The 27,273-nt window shown below is 44.3% G+C and overlaps 2 protein-coding genes across 2 annotated transcripts in view; one reads left to right on the top strand and one right to left on the bottom strand.

The window, feature by feature from the left end:
* Nucleotides 1-27,273, bottom strand: LOC144133961 (uncharacterized). The gene is made up of 6 exons (XM_077667003.1): nucleotides 27,011-27,273; nucleotides 15,416-15,587; nucleotides 10,986-11,054; nucleotides 9,157-9,192; nucleotides 8,968-8,970; nucleotides 1-66 (listed from the first exon to the last, which is right to left on the bottom strand). Exons 2-6 carry the CDS (start codon nucleotides 15,512-15,514, stop codon nucleotides 1-3), a joined length of 273 nt encoding a protein of 90 aa, XP_077523129.1. The 5' UTR covers nucleotides 15,515-15,587; nucleotides 27,011-27,273.
* LOC144134798 (cystatin-2-like) overlaps nucleotides 15,965-27,273 on the top strand; it is a 51,238-nt gene continuing 39,929 nt past the window's right edge. The window contains exon 1 of the mRNA XM_077667630.1: nucleotides 15,965-16,070. The gene's annotated coding sequence lies outside the window, so the exon portion shown is untranslated. The remainder of the gene's footprint in view (nucleotides 16,071-27,273) is intronic.

The raw sequence follows: 27,273 nt of genomic DNA, 5'->3' as shown, positions 1-27,273 counted from the left end.
TCATGGTGGATAGGGGCTCTTGCGGTACGACGGGTACAGCTGCAGTTGGGTACCGCGGTGAAGGCACTGGAGTGACGGGGGAAAAGGCTTGTCTCACTGGCCCAGGACGACTTTGTAGTGCTTGACTGCATGTCATCACATAGGGCGCTGGCTGCGGAGCTGGTGGCGACTGAACAGCTGGCCAAACTTCATCTTCGACCACGTCCGGTATGGCAGCGAAGCTGGTCTGTGGAGCTTCGAAGCGAAGTTTCTCGTGTTCTTCGCGCACCAGGCTCCGCACAAGCTCTAGAAGCTCCTCAGTAGGTAGCGACGAGGGCGTATAGTGGTGAGCGGCTGCTACACCAGCCTGGCGGTCGTAGTGCGCGCCCCGTTCTTGCAGACAACTCCATGCTTGTTGCCTCCCTGGCAAAGTCGGCCTCCGTTCTTGGCGGGTCACGTACCAGTCCGGCAAACAATTGCTCTTTGACGCCGCGCATCAGGTGGCGTACCTTCTTGTCCTCGGGCATAGCAAGGTGGGCGCGATTGAAGAGCCGCGTCATGTCCTCGATGAACATGGCGACGCTCTCGTTCAGCTGCTGCGACCTCGATTGCAAGGCGATTTCAGCCTTCTCCTTTCGTTCGCTGGTGCTGAACGTGGCTAAGAGCTCCCGGCGAAAGATCTCCCAGTCAGTGAAGGGAGCTTCGCGGTTCTCATGCCACGTCTTGGCCAAGTCCTGTAATGCGAAGTGCACGTTCCGCAATTTGCGCTCGCCGTCCCACTCGTTGAAGCCCGCCACACGGTCAAAGCTGGCCAACCAGTCTTCGACGTCCTCAAACCTCTCACCGTGGAATGATGGGGGCGACCGAGGCGTGTGAAGGACGAACGGCGGAGCATTCCCGGAAAGCTGACTTGTCTGGCTAGTCGTAGCGGACGTCATGGTCCTTGCTGATCTCGCGAGTTGACCGAACTCTGGTTGTAGGCGTCGCAGGCAGCGGCTCGTCTTGTGGATTGGTGTTGTAGCCACGCGTTGGGAAATGACCTCAAGGGTGTCCTCGAGGTAAGCGTACATGGACCGTCACCTCGCACCTCCACGAATTATGTCACTGATAAACGGTCGAAGCACTCAAACCAGGTTTAATTAAACGTGCTGGGCGTGCAAGACAGCGGGGAACTCGAGCGAGGAAGAAGATAAAAACCTCTAGCCCCTAGAGTCCGCAAGGCACGGCCGCAGTATGGCGCCACTGGATTCATTGGTACGGTGACAATATACTGCTGCGGACTGTAAGTCATGTGAGGCCAATGAAGCAAACTGGCGTTTTCTCAGGCAGAATGTCTGACTTCAGGTGCAGATTACAATCTGAAAACTGCAGTGACTTCATACCGCGTAACCTAGGTCGAGTATTTCCGTTACACAGCAAAAGGGGAAAAGATTATTTCGGCATTTTCACTAATGATGTGTAGCTATCAATAGCACGTTCCGCAATGGCACGCGCGCCGTAGAATTCTTACCTCAGCTAAACTGGAGAGTTGTTCGAGCTCAAATTTCGCACAGAATTGGCGATGGGTTGGCAGAGTTGTTCTATCCTACAAATGTTTTCGAATACTTGCCTGAATCAATAAAAAAAGTCGGATATTCGCATTGTCAGCGGCGACGACGAAAAAAAACAAATAGCGGTTATCGCAGCAATTGCACCGGTGGCGCCATCTCGTTTGCCGGTTGTGGAGATTAGGTAAAGGAGGGGTAATAATAATAATAATAATTGGTTTTTGGTGGAAAGGAAAAGGCGCAGTATCTGTCTCATATATCGTTGGACACCTGAACCGCGCCGTAAGGGAAGGGATAAAGGAGGGAGTGAAAGAAGAGAGGAACAAATAGGTCCGTAGTGGTGGGCTCCGGAATAATTTCGACCACCTGGGGATATTTAACGTGCACTGACATCGCACAGCACACGGGCGCCTTAGATGAGGGGTAGGGGGTGATTTAATAATAATAATTGGTTTTTTGGCGAAAGGAAGTGGCGCAGTATCTGTCTCATATATCGTTGGACACCTGAACCGCGCCGTAAGGGAAGGGATAAATGAGGGAGTGAAAGAAGAAAGGACGAATGAGGTGTGCCGTAGTGGAGAGCTCCGGAATAATTTTAACGGCTGACTTGAAACTTAGTGAAGTTTTGGCCAAACTACACTTTTTGTTATCATTGATAAAACAGTTGAAAACACATCTTCAAAACTAAAAGAAAACATGTCCCTCCCCCCCCCTCCCCCCCCCCCCCTTTGCCGAATCTCTGCACGGCCGACAAACGAGATGGCGCCGCCGGTCCAATCGCTGAGATAATGGCTACTTGTTACGTCGTCATTGCAGACGATGCGAACAGGCAACTTTTTTTGTATATTCAGGCAAGTATCCCAAAGAAATGTAGCATAAAAGAATTCTGCCGATGTATTGCTATTTCTGCGCGAAATTTGACCTCAAACAACCCACTAGTTTGGCTGAGAGAAGCATTCGACGGCACGAGTTTAATGCGCAACAGTCTGCATTTATACGACATGTATTTGTAGGCTCCCTTTTAAAAGCACGTTTGTCTGCTTAGAACACCTAGACAGTATCATGAGAATGCTGGTCACATCTTGCATATCTGTGCAGCATATGCTGTAGCCTGATTTTAACTCATCACCAACTCAACCATGGCGCGAATACATGCTTAGTGCGGGAACCACGTCAAGGTATATCATCTGCAATTTTACCCGCTTACCGATTATTGCTGGTAGAGTGCTAGAGGTCATTCTGCTGCAGAGGGTGAATTCTGTGCCACCGTTGGTTTCTCAGTGCTGATGCTATGTCACTGACAAAAGAAACGGCGCTAAAGAACGAGATAGTGCAATTGAATCACATTCCTTCACTTCAAGCTATGAGGATAGCAATATTCTAGCCACTTTTTTCATTTGCGTTCGCTTTGACAATCGCTAGGTATAGCTTTAGATATTTATCGCCAATTTAACAAAAAAATACTTTTCCAGCCCGTAGAAGTTCATTTGTTTTCTTTGCACAAGTTTTGATGTCATGCGCCCAAGGGGGCAAGATAAGCCTATAGGATAAAGTTCTGCAGCTAAAGGTTACAGATATTCTTTTTTGCCTACAGGTGCAGCTCTGCAAATATGTCTTAATGGTGTGAACATTTTCGGAAGTGCATGAATGTCAAGAATGTAATATCATATTGCATCACTGTGTTCGCATTCGCCAATCTAGAAAACCGCGTCAGCGTAGTGAAATCTTACTCAGTGGCTGCGCCAGTGTCCAGATTCTCCCATGGTGAAACGGCCGTTTCTCGCTTCACTTTCCGTTCCGGCAGTTTTCGTAATTAACAAGGTAGCTTCTCTTTTTGAACCTGTCGGCAGGACGGAAACTGAGATTTGCTGGATGCGAGTGCGAGTGGCGTGCTTGGAAATCGCCGATCCACCCAACCACGGTAATACCCTGAAGTAGAATAGAGTGTTGAGCTAGTTGGTATAGCATCTTTACGCGACTGCTTGAAGGCTTCTGTTTTGTGTGTGGTTTTTTCTCTCTCATTTTCCGCGGTTTTTGAATAAACGCCTAGTTGCGAGTATGCGCTTCTGTTGTTTAGTCTTCCTTGTCCGTTGTCCTGAGTGCGCTTTATTTTTTTTATGAAGTGGTAATGCACTAAACTCTTTCTGTCCGTGATGCAGAAATGTCGGAAGACAGCATGAACGAGAAAATCTTTAATGTTCATCAAACTGATGTTCGTGTCGCAATTAGTAGACAAAACGCTATTGAATAACAGACGCATGCATATGGCATGCACCCATGTTCTTCTGCAGTATTTGAAAATTTTGTGACTCAGTGCACAATGCATTATTTGCAATTTTCTTGCACTTTGGCGCTGAGCTCTCTTCTCTGCGACTGTGTGCATTTTCCTATACTACTTCGGTCTTGCTGGGTGAGTAATGTCGTGAGGCTAAGGGCCTCATGCTGTGACAAAACTCTATTCATCCAGTGGCAAAAAGAGATTTGCTCAGGTAGGCCTCTTTAAAAACCAAGGATGCCATGCGTGGCTGATATGCGCTGGACTGGCTACTTTCTAGAGCACCTGTTCAATAAGTAGCAGCGATGCTCCCAAGCAGCTTTCGGTCTTTATTATTGGGAGGTCCTTTTTTAGAATGAGGTGCCTGCTGAGATGTGATCGTAAACGGCCTGGTATTAAGATAGATTACTAAGCAGTGGTCTAGCTGTCTTGAAATCGTTTCGCTGATAGCTCCTTCAGGAGGGTTCAGTACGCAAACAAACAGAGCGAAGTCCACAGTGACGAAAGAGAGTGGCAGAAACGACATCTCCAGAGGCGCTGAATATTGTTAGACTCCGGTAGTTGGGCGTTCCTAGCATTTATGCCGCGCTTTTTTTTCGCCTCCATTTTCCCTACTCAATTGAATATCCGGAATGAACAGCGTACCTCTGAAAGAAATTCTAGCCTCAGAACCTTGAATGCGGACTTTTTTTTACGTAATTTATTTCTGAATGAAAGACTTCAAGAGAGGGGGGGGGGGGGGGGCAGAAGATTTCAGTACTTCTTTTGAAAAGTCAAAGCTGTAACATTTCCAATATCTTATTCTCATTTGCTCCAATACTGAATATAACTGGACTACGTAGCTCCTTGTCGTAGGTGCACAGGCATCTCAATCAAATTTTATGCGTTTAATGTAATTCTTACAAAGAATACAAAGGAAGACAACGTAGCCTTATGGCGCTGACTATTTTGAAAAACAACTATCAATTAGAGGGGAACATGCCACAGAAGTGTTGTTTATTTTTTGCCTTATTCCTTTCGGCAGTCGAAAGACTCAACTTCAACTTTTTTCGACTTCAAGGACTCGTGTAGTTGTATGGTGCACACATCCAGCACCTGTATCGAAAAGAAAGAGTCACTGTTAGAGAAGTCGGAGTAGCGCAAAGCGAGTCCTTATGTTTGAAACGAAATTGTTAAGGAAAGTGGAGTATACAGCGCTCACTGACACTGCTGCTCGTACATTTGTTAGCTCGCGGTGAATCCCAGCGATATTTAAATGTAAGAAACAAACGTACTATCAGAGAGCGATTTAACAATCAGGTAAATCTGGCTGAGCACTCCGAACTTCTACTCTGCAGCAGGCGAAATTATTGACTACAGAATGCGGTAGAAAAATTTCAATCTCTTGATTTTGAACAAAAAACTAATATTTTAACTTATGTTCGAATCGAACAAATGCTATGTGAAATGCTATGTGCTGCCCTAAAGCTGCAGTCGCGGTTTTAGTTTAAAATACGTGCTTATTTCGCCACCCTTAGCAACGTACCACCTTTGCAAGAGGCAGTTAAGCAGCGGGCTTTGGTTCTCAGCCAAACGGTCGAGCCCCCAGTGCGCCGCAAAGAGCTAAATGGCACTAAATTGTGTCGGCAAGGATTTTTACTTTACTCGGATTAAGAGCATGAGGTCTCCCAAATGCGTAACACTGCACGACTAAGAACAAAGGCCGTTGCCTAGTTACTTTTCGCATAAACTTGAATATACATGCGGCAACTCTAGGTTGCAATGTGTGCTAAGAAACTTGATACTGCGCCACCTTCCACTCGATTACACTGCAAAGTAAGAAGTTGTAAAAAATAACCGACATCAATTTCCTGTTCTCTCTTCCAGACCCTGTTGTGAGTGTTCAGTTTATTAAACATTCACATTTACGTTGAGTTAACCAATCTATAGCTTACTTTGCTCCAATTTTTGCAAAAGCTTGTTGTGGAGCTCTGCATATCCTTGGGTAAGAGCTACACAACTCTTAATGATGGCTGCACCCCTTCAAACCCTGCCTCCATGACTGCTCCCTCTGTGCAACGAACACCACCTAGAGTTTCACCATTGGCATAATCGGCACGCCTAATGTGCGGCCGATATGTACTGATGGGCGAAATCATGGACTATAGGGCTTTTCTGAAAATGATCTTTGTGGATAGGCAAACAAATTCTTTGAAGAGCCTAAGAACGTGAATGACTTTCTGTGCTCTATCCGATTGATTGATTGCCCGCGCTCTTGGTAAGGAGACAACACTGGGACGTTTTTAAGAGCGTTGGCTCTTTCTCAGCATGTTTCGACATGTCGTGGGGTCTGCTACCACCCTGATATCACTGCGCCATCAGTTGCAGCAACTAGAAAACAGCATATCTCGCAAAGAGACTTTTCGCGCCACCTACAATAGCAATGTAGAAACAACCACCCGCCGCGTGCCAGTGATGACGTCTAGACCGGTGCAATATGATGGATAGGGGTGGAACTATGTGAGAATGACGTCCGGACACAAAATGACGACATAGTTTCGGTTCCTCGAATTCAAGATGGCGGCCAACAAAGTTGGTTGTGCCCTCTTATTCGTTTGCCCCCTCGCCCCTCCACCCCAACTATCTTACAGCGAGAGAAAACCGGTCCCGTTAGGGGACTGCTATATGTGTATGCATTCGTTCCGCTATATATACTCCGACAAGGGGCACCCCTCCAGGGACAGTTATGTACCGAATTTGGTAGGCAAATAAAACCCTATGTATAGTGGTATAGAAAATAAAACATAATTAAATAACAGGCAGACACAGTATACATGCAATTCGTAATTGAAGCGTTACAATATCGCGCTGCAAGCTGAATTATAGGCCAACCTTGACCCGCCAAACGAAGCAAGTTCTGTTTGGGAAGTATTTTGAGGGCGTGTAACTGGACAACTTCGCTTTGTTCGTCTAGCAAACCACACTGATAACGGTCATTACTTCAACGCATTCCATACGGTGGCCGCCTTTCTTTTTCTTGCAATACTAACGCGCATAATTTACTCCTTGACCATATCGTGCCGCTCGTTTAGATTTGAGTGACTCTGGAAAGAGATGAAAACCGAAGTTTCTGGATGCCGCCTGTTGCACCACGTACAACATCTTGATGCATCGTCTACATATGCCTTTTTAAAAGCTGTCTTGCATTCTTAACAAGAGAAAGTAACATCAACAAGAAACGGGCCTTGCACGTGCCTTGTTACAAGCACGTGGAAGGGTTCTCTTAGTTCAACCCGCTTATATAAGGGAAGCTTATTAGTGCGAAAGCACTGCTCTAGATCATCCAACCTCGAGCAAGAATCTTATCATCTTATCTTGCAAAATGCTCTGAATCAACCCGAGCTTATTCGAGTAAGCTGTGCTAAATTCGGAGGAGCGTCGCACTAGCTGCAGCCAATGGGAGGAAAGCGTCGCGCCAAGGACAGGTAACCTTGCGGCAGGTGGCAGTTAAATAATGTTAGGTCGCGAGAAGGTGCTCGGGAAGGCAAACATGGGTCGCATAATCGCTACTGGTGGCTGCGATAGAAAGAGCCAGTTTCCAATGCAGTGGCGCATTGCTTAAAAGCTGTGCCATTACGATGATTTTGGTATGAGGACTCGCCGCGATCTATGAATGTGAAGCCGAGAACGACCAGTTCAGCATATATGGGCATTAACCGACTAAATATAATGCATCAAAGCCTTAAGGCGGAGTTTAAGTGTCGCCTACAATTGAAGAATTGAACGCCTGCTTCCGCACGTCTACTGGGTTTAACAACTTTATTACCACTTTTATTGAAGTCATTATCAGACATTGTGTTTTACGTTTAATATTCATCGCCTATAATTAAACTGTTGAATACTCAATTTATTTTATCTCCCTAATATACATTCTGCACACAATTAGGCTCGTCTGTCTATTTTTGAAACATAAAGTTTAAGTAATAGAGGTAACCCGTTCTTGCATGCATTTTTTGTCACCACGCGGATGCATATTAGAAAGAAAATAACAACTTCTTATCGTCTTGTACGTCATATATTCATTAAATCTTTTCAGATTTTACTTTCAGTGGTTAGGTAATGGAAAGGGAAGCATTTTAGACTATCACTGCTCAGCCGTATTAGAGGGGCGAATCAAACGGGACTGGGCACAAGGAAGATCAAGGAGTACATGGAGGGAATTGATGGACATGAGCTGATTAATTTTAGAGTGGATAGAGCCGAAGGCAGGAAGGGAAAACGGACACTGAATCCCGATACTGATCCAAAAGTGTCCTCAACTTCAAAGAGAAACCAGAATATTAGACTACCGCATTAAGCATCTAACCATAAATAGGAAAATTAGAAATGGTGGGTTTCTTTCTGCTTTGCTGTATTTAGTTCTTGGTTTACTATGGTCTACAGATAAATTCCTCTTCATCTTACCTTATCTGAGGGATTCTGAAGGGCCATGAAAATTAAAACGAAGCTCCATCGCAACGTGGAAGAGTTCTTGCAATCGCATTAAATTTATGGTTCATGCTGTTTAACATCCGAGAGCGTCACCGGCTAGGAGGGACGCCGTTGTGGAGGGCTCCGGAAATTTCGAGCACCTGGGTTCTGCACTGACGTCTCACAGTACACGGGCATCTACAATTTCATCTCCATCGATATCCGATCGCCGTGGCTGGGATCGAACCGCATCTTTTAGGTCAGCAGCCGAGCGCCATAAACACTCAGCCACCGCGGTGGCCCAATGGCATTTTAGCTTCTATGGAGTGCAGCACGAAATAGGACCACTTTTTCAATTTAGATTTTGTCTTGCGAGATTGAAGAAAAGGCAACCAAAAGGACTTCGTGATACCACGGAGATGTGTTGCACCATACGTCACCGTGCTGCGTACCTAGCTAAATGCATTTATTTCGCAGTTTACTCCGGAAGCAGTTAGTAGTGCAGGACTATAGCAAAAGTAACAGAGATTGCATGCAGCCATGTCTGCGCTCTTAATATAAGCATGTACGCTACTGTGTTGATATTAAGTGATGAGGTAATGGACCTCAATAATTGCCATTTGGTCTCTTCCTGCCTATTCATACAATCTAAACTCAGAAATAGGTTTGGTTTGCAATGCATGCTGGGTTTCTAAAAATTATGAAAGCCTAACTCACATTCTGCAAATGAGAACGTTATTATAAAGTGAATAGCAATGCCAGGAGGGCAATTTCTTAGATGCTGAGATCGCACGAAAAGAATTTAATGCAAGCACTACTCTTGTTCCACATGTCAATTAACAATTTTTTTATTTGTAGTTGCGATATATTGCACCTAATTGTGCGTAAAATATAACCTATACTTACCCTCCGAGTCAAGCAGAAAAGATTCCTATTAGTATCCTGGAAGGGAAGCAATAAAGGGAAGGGAAGTAAGGGATGTAATAAATGTTTTACTTCATGTACAGCTTTGGCGACGCCATAGTCGGAATTTCGAAACTCACGAAAGCTTTGTGTCTGTGCCCTATATGTCTTTTCGCATGCAATTCAGAGCCCGCTAAATATGTGAATAGGCAAGATAATTTTGCTTCCCCCCCTCCGGGGCTTGGCCCGAAAATGTTGGTCAGTAGACCTGCGGCATTTGTGTTTTCGATCGCTCTCTATCTATTAGAGGTCTCGGGTGCTACCAGGTGAGGATATTTCATCAATCAGAGTGTCATATTTTTATTTCAAAGAAAACGAAGTAGAAACTGTATACACGTCCTCATCGCTAAGCACAAAATATTGCATAACAAAATGACGACAACATCACAAAAATTTCTAATAGAATCAACTAAATAATTATAAAATAATTAACAACCTGTGATACTGACACCGTTCTGTTGGCGTAAGCTGTAATGTAAAACAACGAGCAATATTAAAACGAAGACGTTATTAGCATTGAGCCGAAATAGTACGTACATAGTAAGGGAGTGGGAGGAGTTATTGATCAGCATCCCACCAAACGCAGCCATACGGCTGCAAATTAAAGCTATATAGTTTGAACAGAAACTTCATAGTTGAAGAAAAATTTATCTTGTTCTGAGATCACTAATAAGAACATCATTCTTGCATGAGCGTGAGAATCAAGCACACCCATTTGGTTGTAAAAAAAATTTTCTCTGCGCACAAAATATCAAAGTTTTAATTTAAGGTAGGAAACCAAACTAGCTTTTGTGTGCAAACCGACAGTTTCTTTCCACAGGTCATCTACAGGGTCAGGCTAGAGGCCCAAAGGGTATTGACGTCTAACTCCTCGCGTCTCGGAGGGTTACGCAAAGCACACTAATCACGTAGGCTGTAATTTGCAACCAGGGCAACTAAAAATCATGAATATTTAGGTGGAGAAGCTTACAGTGCTCTCTCATAATACCCATGATTCGTCACTGTGAGGCGAACGCTCAGCAGCAGTGAAGAAGCTATCTGGCTAAAGTATTAATCGTTGATGTAATATATTGCAGTAAAAAACTGACTATTAACTGTAGTCATAATGTCGTAATCTTCCGTTTTTTCTTACAAAGAAAAAACTCTTTCCTTGCTTAAATGCGAAGAAGCTGAGAACTTTCAGCTTCTATATACAGCGTTCTTGCCTGGGCTGTTTACTTAGTTATTGACGTTTATTTTTCAAACTTCTATCATGTTTCAAAGACACTGAGTTTGATTTTATACAGTTAAACTCTCAGGCTAAATAAGCATGAAAAAAACCCTGAGATCTATTCCTATGTAGCTTTGGAACATCATGATGCCTACCCTTCATTTCCAGCCATTCTCGATCGTTAAATTATTAGAAATGGCGACAGGTTACCATGCGTTATTTGTTGTCACAATCCTTAGAGAACATCTCGCGAGAAGAAATAGGGCGCAGACTGTAGGGAAGCGAAGGAAATGCTTTTACTGCCAGCGGTACATGCAGCGTTACCGGTACGCTGCAGCTGAGAAATGCCGTTTTTAGCATGCATATATTTTCTCCTGTTTCTGTTTGGTTTACTCGGTATAGCTCGCAAATGCTTCTAAAGGTCGGGAAATCAGGCCTCGTCAGTTGCTAATAGTTACTGGCACATAGATTGGAAAAAATACTGAAAACAAGTTCGTCAATATTTTCCTTTCCAGTTTTAGAATCACAATTTTGATAAAGGGCGTAAGTTTGCGATGCTTACCGACTGTTTAAAACCACATAAAATTTTGGATATCTCCACTTCAATCTTGTAGTTGAGACCATTCACGACCTGAAACAAAGACAGTAACATAGATTCAGATCTTAGATTGCATAATGCGAGTTAATATTGTTTTCGGGGTCATGCAAACTCCGCTAGTATGACTCGCGAGATACTTTTGTAATGTCATCGATCGCCATTAAGCAATTAATTGGATACCGTTCCGCTTAATACCCTTAGCGAAAACTAATACGTTTGGAGTATACTTCGAGATATTTATAATGTATTTTAAGCATATTTCGTATTCATGAATGCACTAAAAATATGCCGGGAATTGGGTCCTGAAATTTTATACTTTGTATTCGAAAAATATTCTTAAAATTTTCCAGAAATACGTCACTTAAAGCATGCTTCGAGCTCATTAGAAATACGTGACAAATTATGAATGCCGTTTAAGCATCTTGTCAATGTATAAAAAATGTACTTTCGTAAATATGAAGTTAATGCATTCGAAGTAAACGTCACTTAAAGCATGTTTCGAGCACGTTACCAACATATGAAAATGAAAATATATGAATGCTGTTTTAGCATCTTGTCAATATATTAAAAGTGCACTTCAGTAAATATTAAACTAATCCATTCGAAGTGTACGTCACTTAAAGCATGTTTCGAGCACGTTTCAAATACGTCGAAAAATATGAATGCGGTTTTAGCATCTTGTCTGTATATTAATGGTGTACTTTCGTAAATATGAAATCAATTCATTCGAAGTATTCGTCGCTGAAAGAATGTTTCGAGCACGTTTCAAACACGTGAAAATATATGTATATGGTTTTAGCATTTTGTTAATGTATTAAAAGTTTACTTTCGTAAGCATGAAATTAATTTGTCTCAAATATATTCAATTTTAACAAAACGAGCAGTCCTTTTAAACTTATTTGAAGCACACGTTTAGTTGCCGTAGAACAATCTAGTGCTTGAAATCACGTATCGAGAAATGGCGTTTGCATGTTGGCAATGTACTGAAAGTGTACTTTCGCGAATAGAACATTAATTCGCCGAAAGTACACTTCAATTCTAACGTATGAGCTATCCGCGTAGAAGTATTTGAAGCACACTTCAAGCTGCCGTTAAACAGTTAGTGCTCGAAATCGCTTTTCGGGAGATGAGATGTTGGCAATGCATTTAAAGTTTTTTTTGGTAAGTACGAAATTAAATTGTGCTTCGTATACTCTAAAAAATGGGTAGTCCGCATCAGCATATTTGCAGCACACTTCATGCTGCCGTGCAACAACATAGTGCTCGAAATCGCGTTTCCGGGAACATTGAAAACTCTCCCTTGTCTGTTGTCCATTCGTTTATGTTATCTTTTAGTATAAAGGCAATCGCGACATATTTAAATTACGTATGGACAGCATGATAGCATTTTAACGGCAATGGCGCCATGCGAGTCCTCGGGCCCGAACATGCCAGCGAAAACGACCCTGACTGGCAAGGCCGAACAGCTCCCATAGACGCCCATGTATTTTTGGATGACAATTCGACTCCTGACCGAAGCCTGACGCAAGTACGACTAACAATTCGGATCTAGATAGACCGCAGATTTGAACGTGACCACTCCGACACTTGCGCGACAATTTGGGGGCCCACAGTCTTGGCGCAAAAAGCGCCTCACCGGGCAAGATATTATGCCTCCTCTAGGAGGGATATATTAGCCAAGCCATGTATTAGGCTTGCTGGAGGAGTTCGTGTTTGCTGATGTCAATTTCCGTCGGCATTTCTTGTGTGGCGACACCTTTCAGGTCCCGTTACGTGAGCTTGCATTGGCATAGATTTCGTCATGACAACGCGTTTTATCTGGGTTTGTTTGCCTCCTGAGGCTTATAACCAGTTCAGTCATTAGTTCTGCTGCTGACAACATTGATAAGTATTATCCGGTGAATAAGACTAGCATACCTTGTGTAAGCCGAGCGGAAGTGAATATATTTTTAATATATTAATTTTTAGTGCATTTTAATGTAGCCTAATGTATTTAATGTATATATTAGTATACTTATATTGTATTTAATATATATTTTTAGCATTATTTAATGTATTAATTGCATATTTAGGCATGTATTTATTATATTTATGTGTATTTTTAGTATATTATAAATTATTTATAGTGTACTTTAGTATATTTTAAATGTGTAATAAATGTACTATGGGGACCGAAAATGCATTTTGATGCATTTGTAAGAGTGTTCGGAACAGTACTACTAGCATACTTAGAAAGAATTTGTGGTGATTTAAACATAGGGACAAAAAATGCAAAATTAATATGAAACCAATACAATGTATTCGAAATGCATTTTTAGCACAAGCTTTTTCCGCTAAGGGTAGCACAAGCTTCTTTCAGGAAGATGTTTATCTGCAGGTGCATTGTTAGTTTTCTTTTGATCACATGTGCCAAAAATATATGTCCGCAGATTTCTTTAGTAAGAAGAGTAAAAGCTTCCAGCACAACGTATTATTTTTAAGACTAAAAAATGCACATCCAGTTTTTACTCACTTGTGCTCACTTTTCAATTTTTACTGTTTCCTTTTAACCCAGTTTTTAAGCTCAAGCATATCGTTTTTTATGCGAGCCTTAACTACAACCGGAAAGCATGTTCCTCAATTTTTCTCTATTTTTACATAAACAATACGCGCGTTATTCTAACAACAATGAGTGTGCGTTTGTGTCTGGAGTGCGTACTTCAGTGACGCTGGACCATTTCAGTCTCGCTACTTCTTGTAACGTAAATAATCCGGGTGAAAGGATGCAAACTGCCTGAACGCAAGCAGCGTGTACTTTGAAACACAGCACCAACAACTTTGCAGACCACTAGCAGCTCTAAAATTGCTGAATGGCCACATTACTGCGTAGCTTTCATCTGGAGTCAAGGAACTACCAGCGAAGCCTCTAAATTTGCAAGGCATTCATTTTAGAAGGCAATATTACTGTGGTGAGGGTGGCAAAACATGTTGCAAATTGAAAAGACCGTTATTTTGTCTACATTAGCTCGTGCACCGAGAGGGGAGTAACTCGGAAATTTGTCGCCGTTCCGAATAAGTCATATGTAATTTTCTTTGCAGTTTATTTGATTACATGAGTGCCCGTAACAAAATAACCAAATATGAATCACGCCACTTTGTAGCTAGTTCATGAAAAGGTTCATTCCCGTAGCGCATAGCACAGAGCAAGAGTTTATTAAAAAAATGCATTGAAGCCATGGATAGTAAATGCACAGTTAGAAAAAAATGCTTGAGGGCGTAACGTTTTGACGGCGCAGAGGTGGTCCTCTAGATGTGAGACCAATATGGACACTGTTTTTTGTGGCTTGTGATAGCAGCAGGTGCCCGGCAAGCACTGTATATTCCGCAACAACTTTTCATCCCAATGCGCAAAATATAAAGCCCCAAAACGCGCATTATGTCAACACGCAGCATAATCTAGCTCCCAGTTACATTTTTCAGTTTTATCTTAAAGCATATTAAACTGTCACTACATTTTATAACAATCATTCTTCTAATATATCTAAAATTTTTAACGCTAGGCAGTTTTATTACGCCGAATATTCTAGGGTACTTCGTTGCAGGAAGCTAAAATGCATGGCGCCAGTAACGCTATGACCAGAGCGAAGCAATCGTGGTGCGATAAGCACACCAGGTAACAAAAGTCGCGCAGGACTGCTTGCAAATTACTTGAAGAAGATACAGAAGTACGGACGTTCAAGCGTCGTACCTCTCTCTTCATATTAGAGATTGTTTGTTGTGAAGTATAGTATTGCACGGCTGCCAGCAGCCGATGTTCCGTGCATATAGTACCAGACCCAACCACAAGGTCGAACATTGGGATAAAGTTTACCAGCGTCTTTAACTAAAAAAATATATGCTTTATTACTAGCAACGAATACAACGCTTGACCAGGCTCTAAAAGCGGAAAACTTTTCAAGCTACAAAACACCACGGAGTGATATTTTTACTATATTCGTATATGACGATCCCTGCCATTAAGGAACTATGCACTTTTGTATAGTTTGCGCGTGTCGAGAGGGAACTTTCTTTTGTCTAGATGGATTTATATATTCAGTCGTATACTCCACAGCGCTGCTCCCAGACGTTACCTGTATTCTGTGTTCCGGTTCACTGTATGTGCATGGCGATCCAAAATTTGTTTCCTGTCCTGAACTCTCTCACTTCGTTCAGTGCAAGGACAAACATACTCTTTCCTCATGCAGGAGTAAGAGAGCAATATGTTGACAGCAATGCATTCATAAACAGACTCATGCCTTCTTTTTTTTTAATTTTCACTGCTTTAAAGCCAGGAACTGCTCAAAGTAACTCTAAGCAACGGTGCGAAGCAACGGAAAGTGTGCTGTCAAAAAATAAAGTTATGGAAAAATAGTTACCTGTGTAGATGCCTTAAGAATCTTCACATTGGTGCCTTGCAGGTAGGGTCGTTGGAGATTAGCAGAGAATGCTTGCAAAGTGAGATTAAAGAATTTCATAGAACTGGAAGGGTTCTCATGGTGCGTCCAGCCGCCCAGGATAGTTGGTGCGCGACCTTGAGCAACCACCACGCTACAAAAAACAAGCGCGATTCTCAGATAGACACTCATTGTGGACGTTTCTATTCCTGCCTGTTTTCAAACGCGGCGCGCGGGGTATTTATCTGAAAATGTAGCGCTTGTTGTCTGTATTTTCTGTATGCCCATTTTTCTCGTTTCAGAGAATCACCCTATCTTTTATTGCTGTTAGCAAGAAAAGAGGAGAATGCACTATGTCAAGATTTTTTTTCCAGAAACAAAAACACTAAGCTTCTACTGTGTTTGTGCCCTCTTTTTCATTCCTCCTGGTATTTTATCTGAAGCGTTACTGCTGCGTCGTTGCATCTTCTGAACACAATCTTGCAGGAATTTGCAATGCTCTTGCCATTTGTCTCTTGTTTTGCAGCTTCCTCGAAGCCGTGCCACTGCCTGCTTCGTCTTCTTCGGGACAACTGTTTACCGTGAATTCAGTCATCCATTTAACACCCCCCTCCCGCCAAACCTCTCTGAACACCAGGTAATCGACTGACGACGTCACAGCCGCAGTTATGCATCCTGATTCGTTCTGTTGACTTGTTAGATTGTTTTTTCTGCTGATTCGGTCCTTTTTCAACGGTTTCTTGGAAGCGTGACAAATATTGTCCTGCATCGCGGGTGGCTTTGACATCATACGAATAGCGATAATGCACTAGACATCTTTCCCAAACAAACTGAAAACGTGGTAGCGAACTGTGGCAGCAATGAATATTCCGTCAGTCGTTAACACTGTGGTGACCACAGAATTTAGCCCGATGAAAGTCAGACGTGATATTCGACTAATGCAGGCCTAAAACTACTGCCTTGAAGTTTTTATTCATTGGACTTTGCGGGGGTAAAATTTATCACTGCCCCACGCATCCCTTTGTACTCAAAGGGGAAGTCCTCCATTCGGCTTAGTGTACCGCGCCTGGCACTGATTGTAAAGGGAACGCACGTCACTTTCAAACCAAAGCGCCTCACCTTCGCAATTCACACGAAGCACTGTTTCAGCGAGGTGATCCATTGGTTTGACAACATGTTCGACAGGCAGCCAATATCAGTTACACGGGTGCTACACGTCAGCGACACCGGCGCTGAAATTTCTTTCCCTTTACTCGACCCTCCGCAGAGGGGTTTAAAATTATAATATCCGAAAGATTCTGCACCATGTTGTTCAGCCCAACTAGGTACGGCAGAAAAAGGCCGCAATTAAGTAAAAACAGCAACAGCCAACCCCGGCACCGTTTGGCAGCGAAATGTTTTTTAAGCGCGCTGCAATTCGCATGGCCGAATTTTTTGCTGACTGGCGCCACACGCGGATTCAGTGGATGTTTGTAGGGTGCCTCAATGCAGCCAAGTGGCTTGCGGCCAGAGTGCGCCGCCAGTTTCGTTAGAAAGCTGGCCCTTGTAGACATGTAGCATCAGTAGCAGCCCAGTGGAAGTGTTTGCATGAGGCGACATAGAAGGGTAGCAGCGTTGCGAGCGGAATAATGGCAGGATTATGGGCGTAACAGCGATAACATAGGCTGGTTTGAGTGTCAGCAGAGAAGACCTTTTCGCGATCGCAGGTATATAACCGGAAAGTCTTTGATCTTACGATGGCGCATGCGTAATGGTCTAACGTCGCAGTACTTTGTAATGTACCTGTTCGATTACGTCTTCCGTATATCGCATTGAGATCCATATAATGTTTTGGTTAACTTTTCTTATTACCAATTCACCACTGTACCCTTGGAACGCCATTCACTATTTACTATATAACACAACTCCAAGATGGGCGTTCGAAATCCAGAGAGTTGCAAGCAGTCATTTGTCTGTATTGTAGAACTCAAGTGTCACCTATGTTGTTGGTTCTTGTGTAGCGTTACTTAGCATTTTCTGTAAGTACGTACATTGAATGGTTCACTTTTCATCAAAGATAAAGTTACTTTTGTAACTGTTAAATTAGGTTAGAGCTATACTAAACCAGAATGTTTTGTAACGCGCCAGAAAAGTTGCAAAAACACGAAGTTAGAAACAATAAGTTTCAGCTTCATAAAGCCAACAAAATTTCCAATCCTTAGGTGCTGCGTGAAAAGCGAGCCTAACATTAGTATCAAGAAATATAAGCTAACGTCTTACAACAAACTGGCATCAGAAAATATCAGATTACACTAACTAGCAAAGCATTCCAATCGTTAAAATATTTTATTTACTTAGAAAATCCAGCCAGAGCCGATCTGGACTACGAGAGTGCCATAACTACAATAATACAAATAGTGTACAGTACCTTCAAAAAGCTCTCTCAGGTTTTGAATTATAGTTAACAATTATCGATCTCGGTGAAAGAATATGAGAGTGACATCTGATTGGTACTAACTGATGGGACAGAACGTGTAGGCTAACCAAGATGGTAGAGAATAAATTGAGGTCAGCGCTGCGAACAAATTAAACGAAGTTCGGATAGTAGAATACCTTTTGGTAAAAACGCCAGTTAATGATATCCTACTAGAAATGAATAAGAAGTCGGCGTATAAAGCTATGACGAGTTAGGCTAAGGCCCATTAAAGGACCATCATTCTTATCAAGTGAGTCCAAATGTAGAATGTGCAGTCGAAGAAACAGTTTAACGAAGATTACGAAAATAGCTTGGATAAGCTGCCACAGCTGGCACGTGGCAGATATTATTGTAGAAATATGAAGATATATTTGTCGTGCAGTGGACATATTTAGGCTGATGACAAAACTCTGAAATGGGCGTATATCTGGCGTCTGAAGCCAGAGCAGAAAGATGGGGCGTCCCATCGAAGCGATGGATGCGTTCTATCTCGCGCTCTAGTTCCTTCGTCTTCCTTTTACGTTCGTCGGCCAAAAGAGCAAAAAGAACAAATGCTAAGCAGAAGGCATAGGTGGATGAATACATGAGCGTTATGTGCAAACTAAGTCCGTGTCCAGGTCGTAGTCCGGTGGCGGAACGAAACGTAAGGAAAATGGGAGTTCTGAAGGTCGCACCCTGGGTGAAACCTCATGGGCTGACAGGATGATGAGTGCAACAAGCCGCTAGGCGTGTGTCATTTCTCCGATGGGCGCAAAGTTAAGAAAGGGCGCGGCACGGTACAGGAAGAGCACTGACGATATCGGTAGCTTGGTCAGGCAGGATTGTATGCAAAGAGGATGGCGTTCGGGATTTTAGCAGGTGTGTGCCTGTGACAACAACCGTGAGGAAAAGGCAATTGTGACTGCTACAGTAGAGCTGCTGTAGCTTAACGGAGCTCTCCCAAATGACAGGACACCGCAGAGGCAGCGGAGGCGAGGTGAATGTCACCTAAAGGGTGCAAACTAAATGACAGCGAGCACATTGAGGGTTAAGAATGGTTCATGTGTGAAGGGAATTTCGTTAGCAAGACATAAAAAAGCAGGTGCCAGCAGGGCTTCCGTGGCGGTGCGCCTGCTCGTGAAAGAAGGCGTCTGCAACTTCGGGATACTGGCAGCAGCCCAATGTCTTCTGGTAACTTGCGTGGTTTCATGGGCACTGCCTGGTGCAAAGATATTGGTGTAGTCACACTCTTACCGAGAGGTTTATTCATTTATTTTACCCTCAGAACAAAGCATTATAGAGGGGAGTGGGTAATACATAACACTGAAAATACAAACAGCAGAGAACAATAAATTACCGAAACATAGATAAGTTAGAATAAGTGATCAACTCAATATATCATTCAATAGAAGCGGTAACAGCAGACCTAAACAATGCATGGTCAAGAAATGTGGGAACTGAGGAAGGAAGGTTGTTCTAATCATATGACGTGCGAGGAATAAAAGAATCCGAAAATGTTTTAGTTTTGCATGTAGAAATGCCTACCTTATGTGCATGATATGTGGGGCATAAAATATATGAAGAGGAAAGAAATAAGACGTAGTGAATAGACTCATGATGAAATATTTTCTGAAAAAGGCACAGGCGTGCAATTTTACGTCGTGATGCAAGTGAAGTTAGGCCCAGGGTAGTCTTCATAGCGGTTGCGCTTGATGTACGCCGAAAGTCAGAGAGAATAAACCGCGCTGATTTGTGTTGTACTATCTCCAGTAAGTCGATCAAACTCTTAAAACCAGGGTCCCAGATTGATGAAGTATATTCTAGTTGTGAACGTACGAGTGTGGTATAGAGGGAAAGTTTGATGTTAGTTGGGGCTGCGTGATAGTTACGTCTCAGATATCCGAGCATGCCATTATCTTTGTTAGTGACGTGCTCAATGTGCACACGCCAGCTAAGGTTAGACATGAGACGAATTCAGAGGTACTTATATTTTGTAACTGGATCAAGTTACACATCATGAAGAGTATATACTGGCAATTCACTATTAACACGAGAAATGCGTATAGGTTTGCAACTTTCAGCATTTAAACTTATATTCCATATTGTGCACAATGTTGAGATTGCGTTAAGGTCAGACTGAATCATATGCTTGTCACTATCATTTGTTATTTCACGAAAAAGCACGCAGTCATCGGCAAAAAGATGCACAGAAGAAGAAAGCTTACCGGGTAAGTCGTTGGTAAATATAAGAAAAAGCAGGGGCCCCAAGACGGTGCCTTGGGACACACCGGAAAGAACAGGGTGAACGGTGGAATTAACGTTGTTGACGGCAACAAATTGCTGACGATGGGTAAGAAAAACTTCGAGCCAATTTAGAATGTTAGTGTCTAATTCTACCATGCGCAGTTTTAGTAGCAAAAGATGATGGGAAACCTTACCGAATGCCGTCGGAAAATATAGGAAGAGTCAGTCGGCGATCGAGCGGCAGTCTAAAATTGCGTGAAGTTTGTGAGTGAACAAGAGTACCTGCGTTTCGCATGAATAGGATTTCCTGAAACCGGGCGGAGAGGGATGAAAAAACGAGTTTGATTCAAGGAAAGTGACAATACGTGAAAAGGGTATGTGCTCTAAGATTTTGCATGGGATGCTGGTAAGAAATATGGGCCGGTATTTAAAAAGGAAATGTTTATTACCAGAGTCATGCACACGAACCACCTTACCTATCTTCCAATTGGCCGGTAGCTCACCGTTTTTTTACTGATTGCTGAAATATTTTAGTTTTTTTAAGCGATGTTTATTGCTTCAGGGCATAAAACATATGAAAGTCTTTCTGACGGGCTAGTTGGTACATATTCATTTCTGGAGGCTGAGCGCTAAAAAAAAAAGGTTCACAGGGGAAAGGAGACAGCAGGAAAGCAGCGCAACTTTCAACATTAAATGAAAGTTGAAACTTTAATTTAAAGTTGAAAGTTGCGCTTCTTTCCTGTTGTCTCCTTTTTCCTGTTAACGTCTTTTTTAGCGCACAGCCTCCAGAAAACAAAATCTAAAGAGACAGATGAGTAAGATAGTTAAATAAATGAAAACAGATGGGTAGATTTGATGAAATCAAGAAGTGAACGATGATATGGACCCTGTGTTCAGGCAGTATATGAATCTGATTGTCCGGTGAGAGACCAACTGCAGCCAAGTGGCGAATTCTCGTCGGCTTCAGCGCCGGGCAGTCCCACAACAGGTGGTGGATATCCACCTGACAGTCTCTTTTCTTGCAGACTGGACACCCGGGGCGGGGATATAAATCTTTGAAATGCGGCCACTTGCGTGTCACAGCCGGAGTTAGGGCAACCCCTACCCGTATCCTCCGAAGCACAACCTCCTCTGCGCGGGTAAGACCACGGGGGAGGGTTACCGCACACGGAGGGATTAGAGCACGTGTGTGGCGTGGGCGGTGTTCCTTTATTGTTAAAAGGAGGGTGGTGTAATCCAGAGTGAGGACCCGAAGCAAAGACGAGGTTGGGGTCGAAAGGCGGGAAGCAGAATCTGCGCGGATTTGTGCGCTCAGGAGGTCATGCGGGACCCACTCAATACGGATTTGCTGTGGCATGCGTGCACGATGGATATCTTGGAAGATTTCTGGGGTGCGACTGACTCGCTGCAGTAGGCGTGTGACGTCAAGGGCGTCGGTGCGAATGACAATGCGGGCCGTGGGTAGCATGAGAACGGCGGCCACAGAGCAAAGTGCCTCTTGAACCGCAAACATCTTCGCACCGAAGGAGGAAGCAGGTTCTGAGAGGTGAAACCTTAACGTTTTGTTCAGAGCAGGCTTGCAAGGACACTAAACTGCCGTTGTTGTTTCGCAGCCTGGATGCTTGCGTCAGCGTACATAAGGATGGAGCCATGCGGCAGTTTGGCGTCTTGCTGTGTAATTCTGTCGCGAAACGACGAGGCCGCGCGGGTAGATGATATTCGACGTAGATCAGTTGGCTTGTTATCGCTTAGCGGCACAAAACGCCAGGGAGGAAGAACTGGCGGAGGCGGTTGTAGAATGGAGTGCGATGAAGCATATGCCCTGAGTGCAGACGTTGTTTGTGTAAGGCTTGACTTCAGCCGGCGAGCATCGCGTCGTTGCTGCACCAGCTCATCTAGTGTTTTCAGCTGCGCATGTTCTTGGAGCTCCAAGATCTGGGTAACGCAGGGAAGGCAAGTGATGACCCTCATTGCCTCTCGATTAACATCTTCTAGAGGATCCCACTGAGCCTTTGTCAAATACTGGAATTGGGCTTGGTGAACGAGGCGCGGTTGCACAACCGCACGCACCAACTGTCGTGAAACATGAGAGCGGGCTCCGCTTGTTTTAAGAGCAATGCGTCTAATCAGACCCAACGCCTCAATTGCTTGCTTTTTAGCCCTAGAAAGCCAAGCAGTACGTGTTCCTGTCTCGTGTATTGTCAAGCCCAAGATTTTTTTGGTCGAACTTAGTTGAATTGAAGTTCTGGAAAGATGGAGACGAATTAGTGTTGCAGCCAGTTCACGGCGCCCCCAGCGGTTGGCGACTGACCCGAAAGTGGTTTTGCTCACTGAAAGCTGCAGACCAATTGAAGAGCCAAAGTCGACGTAATATTTATGGCTGATTGTAGGCCTGCTGCTTGAGTCATCAGGTCGTTGTGAGCGCTCCACACCGTTATATCATCAGCATACAATAAAAACTTAATCACAGAGACATCATCTAAACGCCAAGCAAGGGAAATAAAAGCAATAATAAATAATGTTGGCGATAACACCGACGCCTGGGGAAGACCGCAAAGAGGACAAATGATTTGACAGCCTCACCGCTGAGGCGTATGGCAAAGTGTCGGCCTTCAAGAAAGTATTTAAGAAAATTGCGCACTCTAACGGGGAAATGCAGCATTTCAAGCGATTCCAGGATGGCAGCATGACCGATATTATCGTACGCCTTTTCAACGTCAATGGCCAATACAGTACGTACATTGTGGTTGCGAGTTGAGGCCAGAACTGCTGACGCCAAGAAAGCGAGTCCATCTTCAGTACCTATGGACGTACGAACGCCAATTTGGGCGGGATGGTAGAAACCATGGTTCTCAAGCCACCACGACGGTCGTGTGGGAAGCATTTTTTCGGTAAGCTTGCATAATGTTGGGGTAAGCGATATAGGTCGGAAATTTCCGAGGTCTGTCGGCGACTTCCCCGGTTTTGGTATGGGGATCACAAAAGCCGATTTCCAGGTTTCTGGTACGACGTCTTCTATCCATGCCTTGTTAATGGTGGCGAGGAGTTGAGGCAGTACAGCGGAACTTAAATTCTTGTAAACCACGTACCGAATAGAGTCCATACCGGGCGCAGTCTTCCGACGGGCCTCGGCTATTGCTGCAAGGAACTCGGGCATTGAAAATGGGCTTGAAATTCCCTCGGCGTCGGCTGTAGATGGGAGCTTATCGACATATGCTGGAATGGCAGCAAAGGGGGCTCCTATGACCCTTGGAGGCAACACATCATACTTGGGGAAAAACTTCCGCACTGCCTCTCTGGCGAAATCATCCGGAGCTAAGTCAGCTGCGATGCATGCTGTGGCTGCTGCGTCAGGACGACGGCAACTATGTTCCATTGCACGAAACGTTCGCCAAAGAGCAGCATTCGATGACTTTGTCGAGAACTGCTCACACCACGCATGCCACTGCCGTCCCAAGAGATCGCGTTCATATCTGCGAGCCTTGGCAGTAAGGTAATTCAGCCTTGTCCGTGCTTGCGCAGAAGTCGGGTCTCGGCAAGCTGCCATCTACGCTAGCAGCCGAGCAGCCCGCTGGTTAAGGGGACCCACATCTGGCATCGGGCGATTCACGCCTGTCCAGGTGACAGCAGTAGCCTTATTCAGCGCAGTTTGTATGCAGTCTTAAAGTAGTGTAGATGATTGCAGAGAGAGATCTTCGACGGTTGTCCGAAACGTCCAAATTGACCACAGAACACCTACGGCGTAATCGGCGGGCCCTTGATGGATGGATACCGATGATATGATTGTGGTGACTACCCCAGCAGTCTCGCACCAGGTGCCACGATGGAGTCCCGGGTCCTGACCACCACTTAAGGTCCGGAGCATATGTTGGACTGCGAGCATGGCGCACAGTCCGCGTTGCTGAATCTGGATGGTTCATTAAAACAAACACAGCATCCGCGAATGCGCTCCGCACACGCCTACCGCGGGGTCTTGAAGTGGGGTGCCCCCAGCCCGGATTAGGGGCGTTAAACTCACCACCGGCCACCCTGGGTGCTGTCGTCGTAGAGTTAATAACCACCTAAGATTAATGCGGGATTGAGCTCCACCGGCGGGTCTTACATAGTATGACACGACCGCAACAGTTGCCTTCGGAAGCTTCACAGCCACTGCGACTACCTCTTGATATGAGGTGCGCCAGTTTTCTAGAGCGGCGATCTTGAGGAAAACGCGCATCACCGTACACCGCCGCCTTTCCCGGAGGGGAAACAGCGTGCACACGACAGTAGTTCATTGAACGAGACATGTATCCATTAAAGACCGGAATGGATGGCAAGACATTGGTCTCCTGCAGTAGCAGGGCCCACACCTGGAGCTTGTTCATGCGAAGTCGAGATTTGAGCTCTCCCAGCTTTGTGGAAAGGCCTCTGCAGTTCCATTGGAGCACACCACAACAACGTGTACTCGCCATTTTCGATTAGGCTGCCAAGCGTTGTAATAGAACTGATGTCAGGTTAGATAACTGGTTTACCATAAATCGGAGGAGGGATGTTGTTGAGTTATCGTGCAGTGCTGCAGAATAACTGGTAGAGTCTGCGAAAATCTCATGAGGGCTGGACGTAGTCGAAGAAGCTGCAGCATTGATTGGCTTGGAGTGAAATTCCGCTGGTTGTCTACGGCGAGCAAGCAGTTCGCGGCGTTAAGTAGCTTAGGGACCTCGGCTAAAACGCGTGCATTTTGGTCGTCAACTGCTGCCATATCCTCACGGAGAGGTTCCGGTATGCTTTCCTTTTTTGTAGCTTGAAGGCGACGGCGATCCTTGCACACTTTATCAGTGTACGACTGTTGGGCAGGGGCTGCAGGTGGATTGGGTTCAGAAAACTTCGGCCAGTGGTCTTCATCCCTCTGGAGAGCCGCAAACCTGTTGGATGTCTGTATCGGGGCTCTGTTTTCATTCGGAGGCACTTGCTTACGGATCCCACGCCGAACTTTCTCAGTTGCTTTGTGTTTTGTTGGGCAAGTTGGAGAGGTGATCTCGTGGTCATCAGTCTTGCAAAGTCCGCACCTGTAAGACAGCGTGCCTTGTGGCGGAGCCTCATCCTGTGTTGCAAGAGGGCATGATCGGCGCATGTGGCCAGGTCTTAAACAGCTATAGCAATAGACAGCACTTGATTTTTAAAGGCGAGGCCGCAGAATACAGCCATAGTAGTAAAGTCGTTCTGGGAGAGTACTTGGGCCCTGTAGCGTGGCGATGCACGAGCGCCCTTTGGAAATATTTTAGTTAAGGCAAGCGATGAATAGATTTTAGTACTTTTCAGGAACTTTGTAGTAATGCAATCAACACGAGCAATGGAGGATATATTAAGAATATCAATTATTTTAACTATATCGTAAAGATAAATGACTACAGTGTACACTGGGAAAAGGTAGTATGAGCCAGTAGAGGCAAATCCGTAGTTTAACCACTTGAAAAAGCTCAAAAACATATCATTCAGTGCATTTTTATAGGCAGTATCAGATATAGGTTTGTCACTTGAATTTCGTTAGTATTATTCTTGACGTTTCAGAGGGGTTAATGACAATCCAAAATTTTCTTCGGTTTTTGAGCAACATACCCGGTAGAGTGCTATTCTGGTAATTTGCTTTAGCGTTTTTGACCGCAGAATTGTATGTGTAAGCTGCAGAGCGATAACGGGACGAATGATGTTCAGTGCGTGATTCTTTAGCTGAACGGAAGAATCGATTCTTACGGTTAGACAAGCGCTGAAGAAGTGCGTTATACGATGGCGCTTGCAGCTGATAAGATATTCCGTGAGTTGGTACGAAACGGTTGGTGAGATCTAAGATGTTGTTCTTGAATAAAAACCAGTTTGTGTTCACCGACCGCGAGTCGAATTCTTCGAAAAAAAATGGCCAGGAAAGAATATAATTCAATATTAAGTTTGTTCAAATCAGCGCGATGATACATGCGTATTATTTTAGTGTGACTAGGAGGCTTTTGTATTGGAATATTAACAGAAAAATTGAGCAAAGAATGCTCGTTTAACTGGGGCATGTACGTTACTCCTGAGCAAAGTTCTGAGCATGTTGTTAGTACGTGGTCTAATGTACTTGATGTGATTTCCGTAATTTTTGTACGCTGAGAACAATTTGAATAAGATTAAACAGTTACCATAATTTAGCGAATTCCTTGCATAATGTCGAAGAGGAGGATGGTTGCACCGAGGACCAATCGGGGCCCGGATAAGATGAAATCACCCATTAGAAAGAGATGACGAAGGGTAACGCGTTACTATGACATTAATGGTATCATGAAGCTCTGCAACAAATATAGGAGATGCAATAGGCGGTATATAGCATGCGCCTTGGATTATTCTGCGGTAGCCTAGTGGAAGAGATGCCCATATAATTCCGATGCTTGATGTTTTGTGAAGAGAATATGAATATTTTTTTACTGACTGCTATTAGTTTGCCAGCACCTTGCCGATCTTTCCGGTCACAACGTTCAAGTGGAAGCCTGGAATTCATATCGGCGAGGGCTGAATTAATACTCTGCTCTCCGCTCCGTAGTTCTTCCGTGGTTTTCTTAATATCTTCGTTACTGGCTGAAAGTGCGACTGACTGTGCCTGCAATTCCTTCAAGATGCGAAGTATTTCCATGTTTTGCTCCTATTGTGTTAATATGACATTAGCGGCAGGGTTACTCTCCTAGATCAAGGTGCCTGCGCTCGAACTACCGCCGATTATTTTGGTGCGCGTGTGAAATGACCTGGATTTATTCCCACATCTCCCGACAATAGCAAAAGAAACCAGCTGTTGAAGCATTCAGTAAACAGGCTCAAAAACACACGGGAGCACGGGAGCAGCAGCAAGCATCTATTGCCACTTTTTTAGCATACAAAGGAAGGTAGTTACGCACCTGGATGTCAAACAAAGGCGGTCTGTTAGCCATTGTCCTGAAATGCTGCTCTCGTGCCCACTGAAGCGGTCCCACGGTCCCCAGCGCTTCAATACTGACGTTAAACTTGCTGTCGATGACCCTGCCGCAGCCGTGGAGTGATAAGGACTCTTCAAAATTCTTCAGTGCGCCGCCTGATGAATGAACGAAGGCAATGGACAGGAAGCAAACTGTGTCACTTGGTGCAGAGAAGCACTGTCACGGGCAGGCAGAATGGCAGATGT

The sequence above is a fragment of the Amblyomma americanum genome, chromosome 5, assembly GCF_052857255.1.
Source record: "Amblyomma americanum isolate KBUSLIRL-KWMA chromosome 5, ASM5285725v1, whole genome shotgun sequence".
Taxonomy (NCBI): domain Eukaryota; kingdom Metazoa; phylum Arthropoda; class Arachnida; order Ixodida; family Ixodidae; genus Amblyomma; species Amblyomma americanum.
This window is presented reverse-complemented; position numbering and strand designations above follow the sequence as displayed.

Excerpts from the sequence above, each read along its gene's own strand:
- LOC144133961 (XM_077667003.1), bottom strand. The coding sequence starts at position 15,514 with ATGAAATTCTTTAATCTCACTTTGCAAGCATTCTCTGCTAATCTCCAA. Across the intron at positions 11,055-15,415 it reads TTCTTAAGGCATCTACACAG|GTCGTGAATGGTCTCAACTA; the intron begins GTAACTATTTTT and ends TCTTTGTTTCAG. Across the intron at positions 9,193-10,985 it reads TATGTGGTTTTAAACAGTCG|GATACTAATAGGAATCTTTT; the intron begins GTAAGCATCGCA and ends CTTCCCTTCCAG.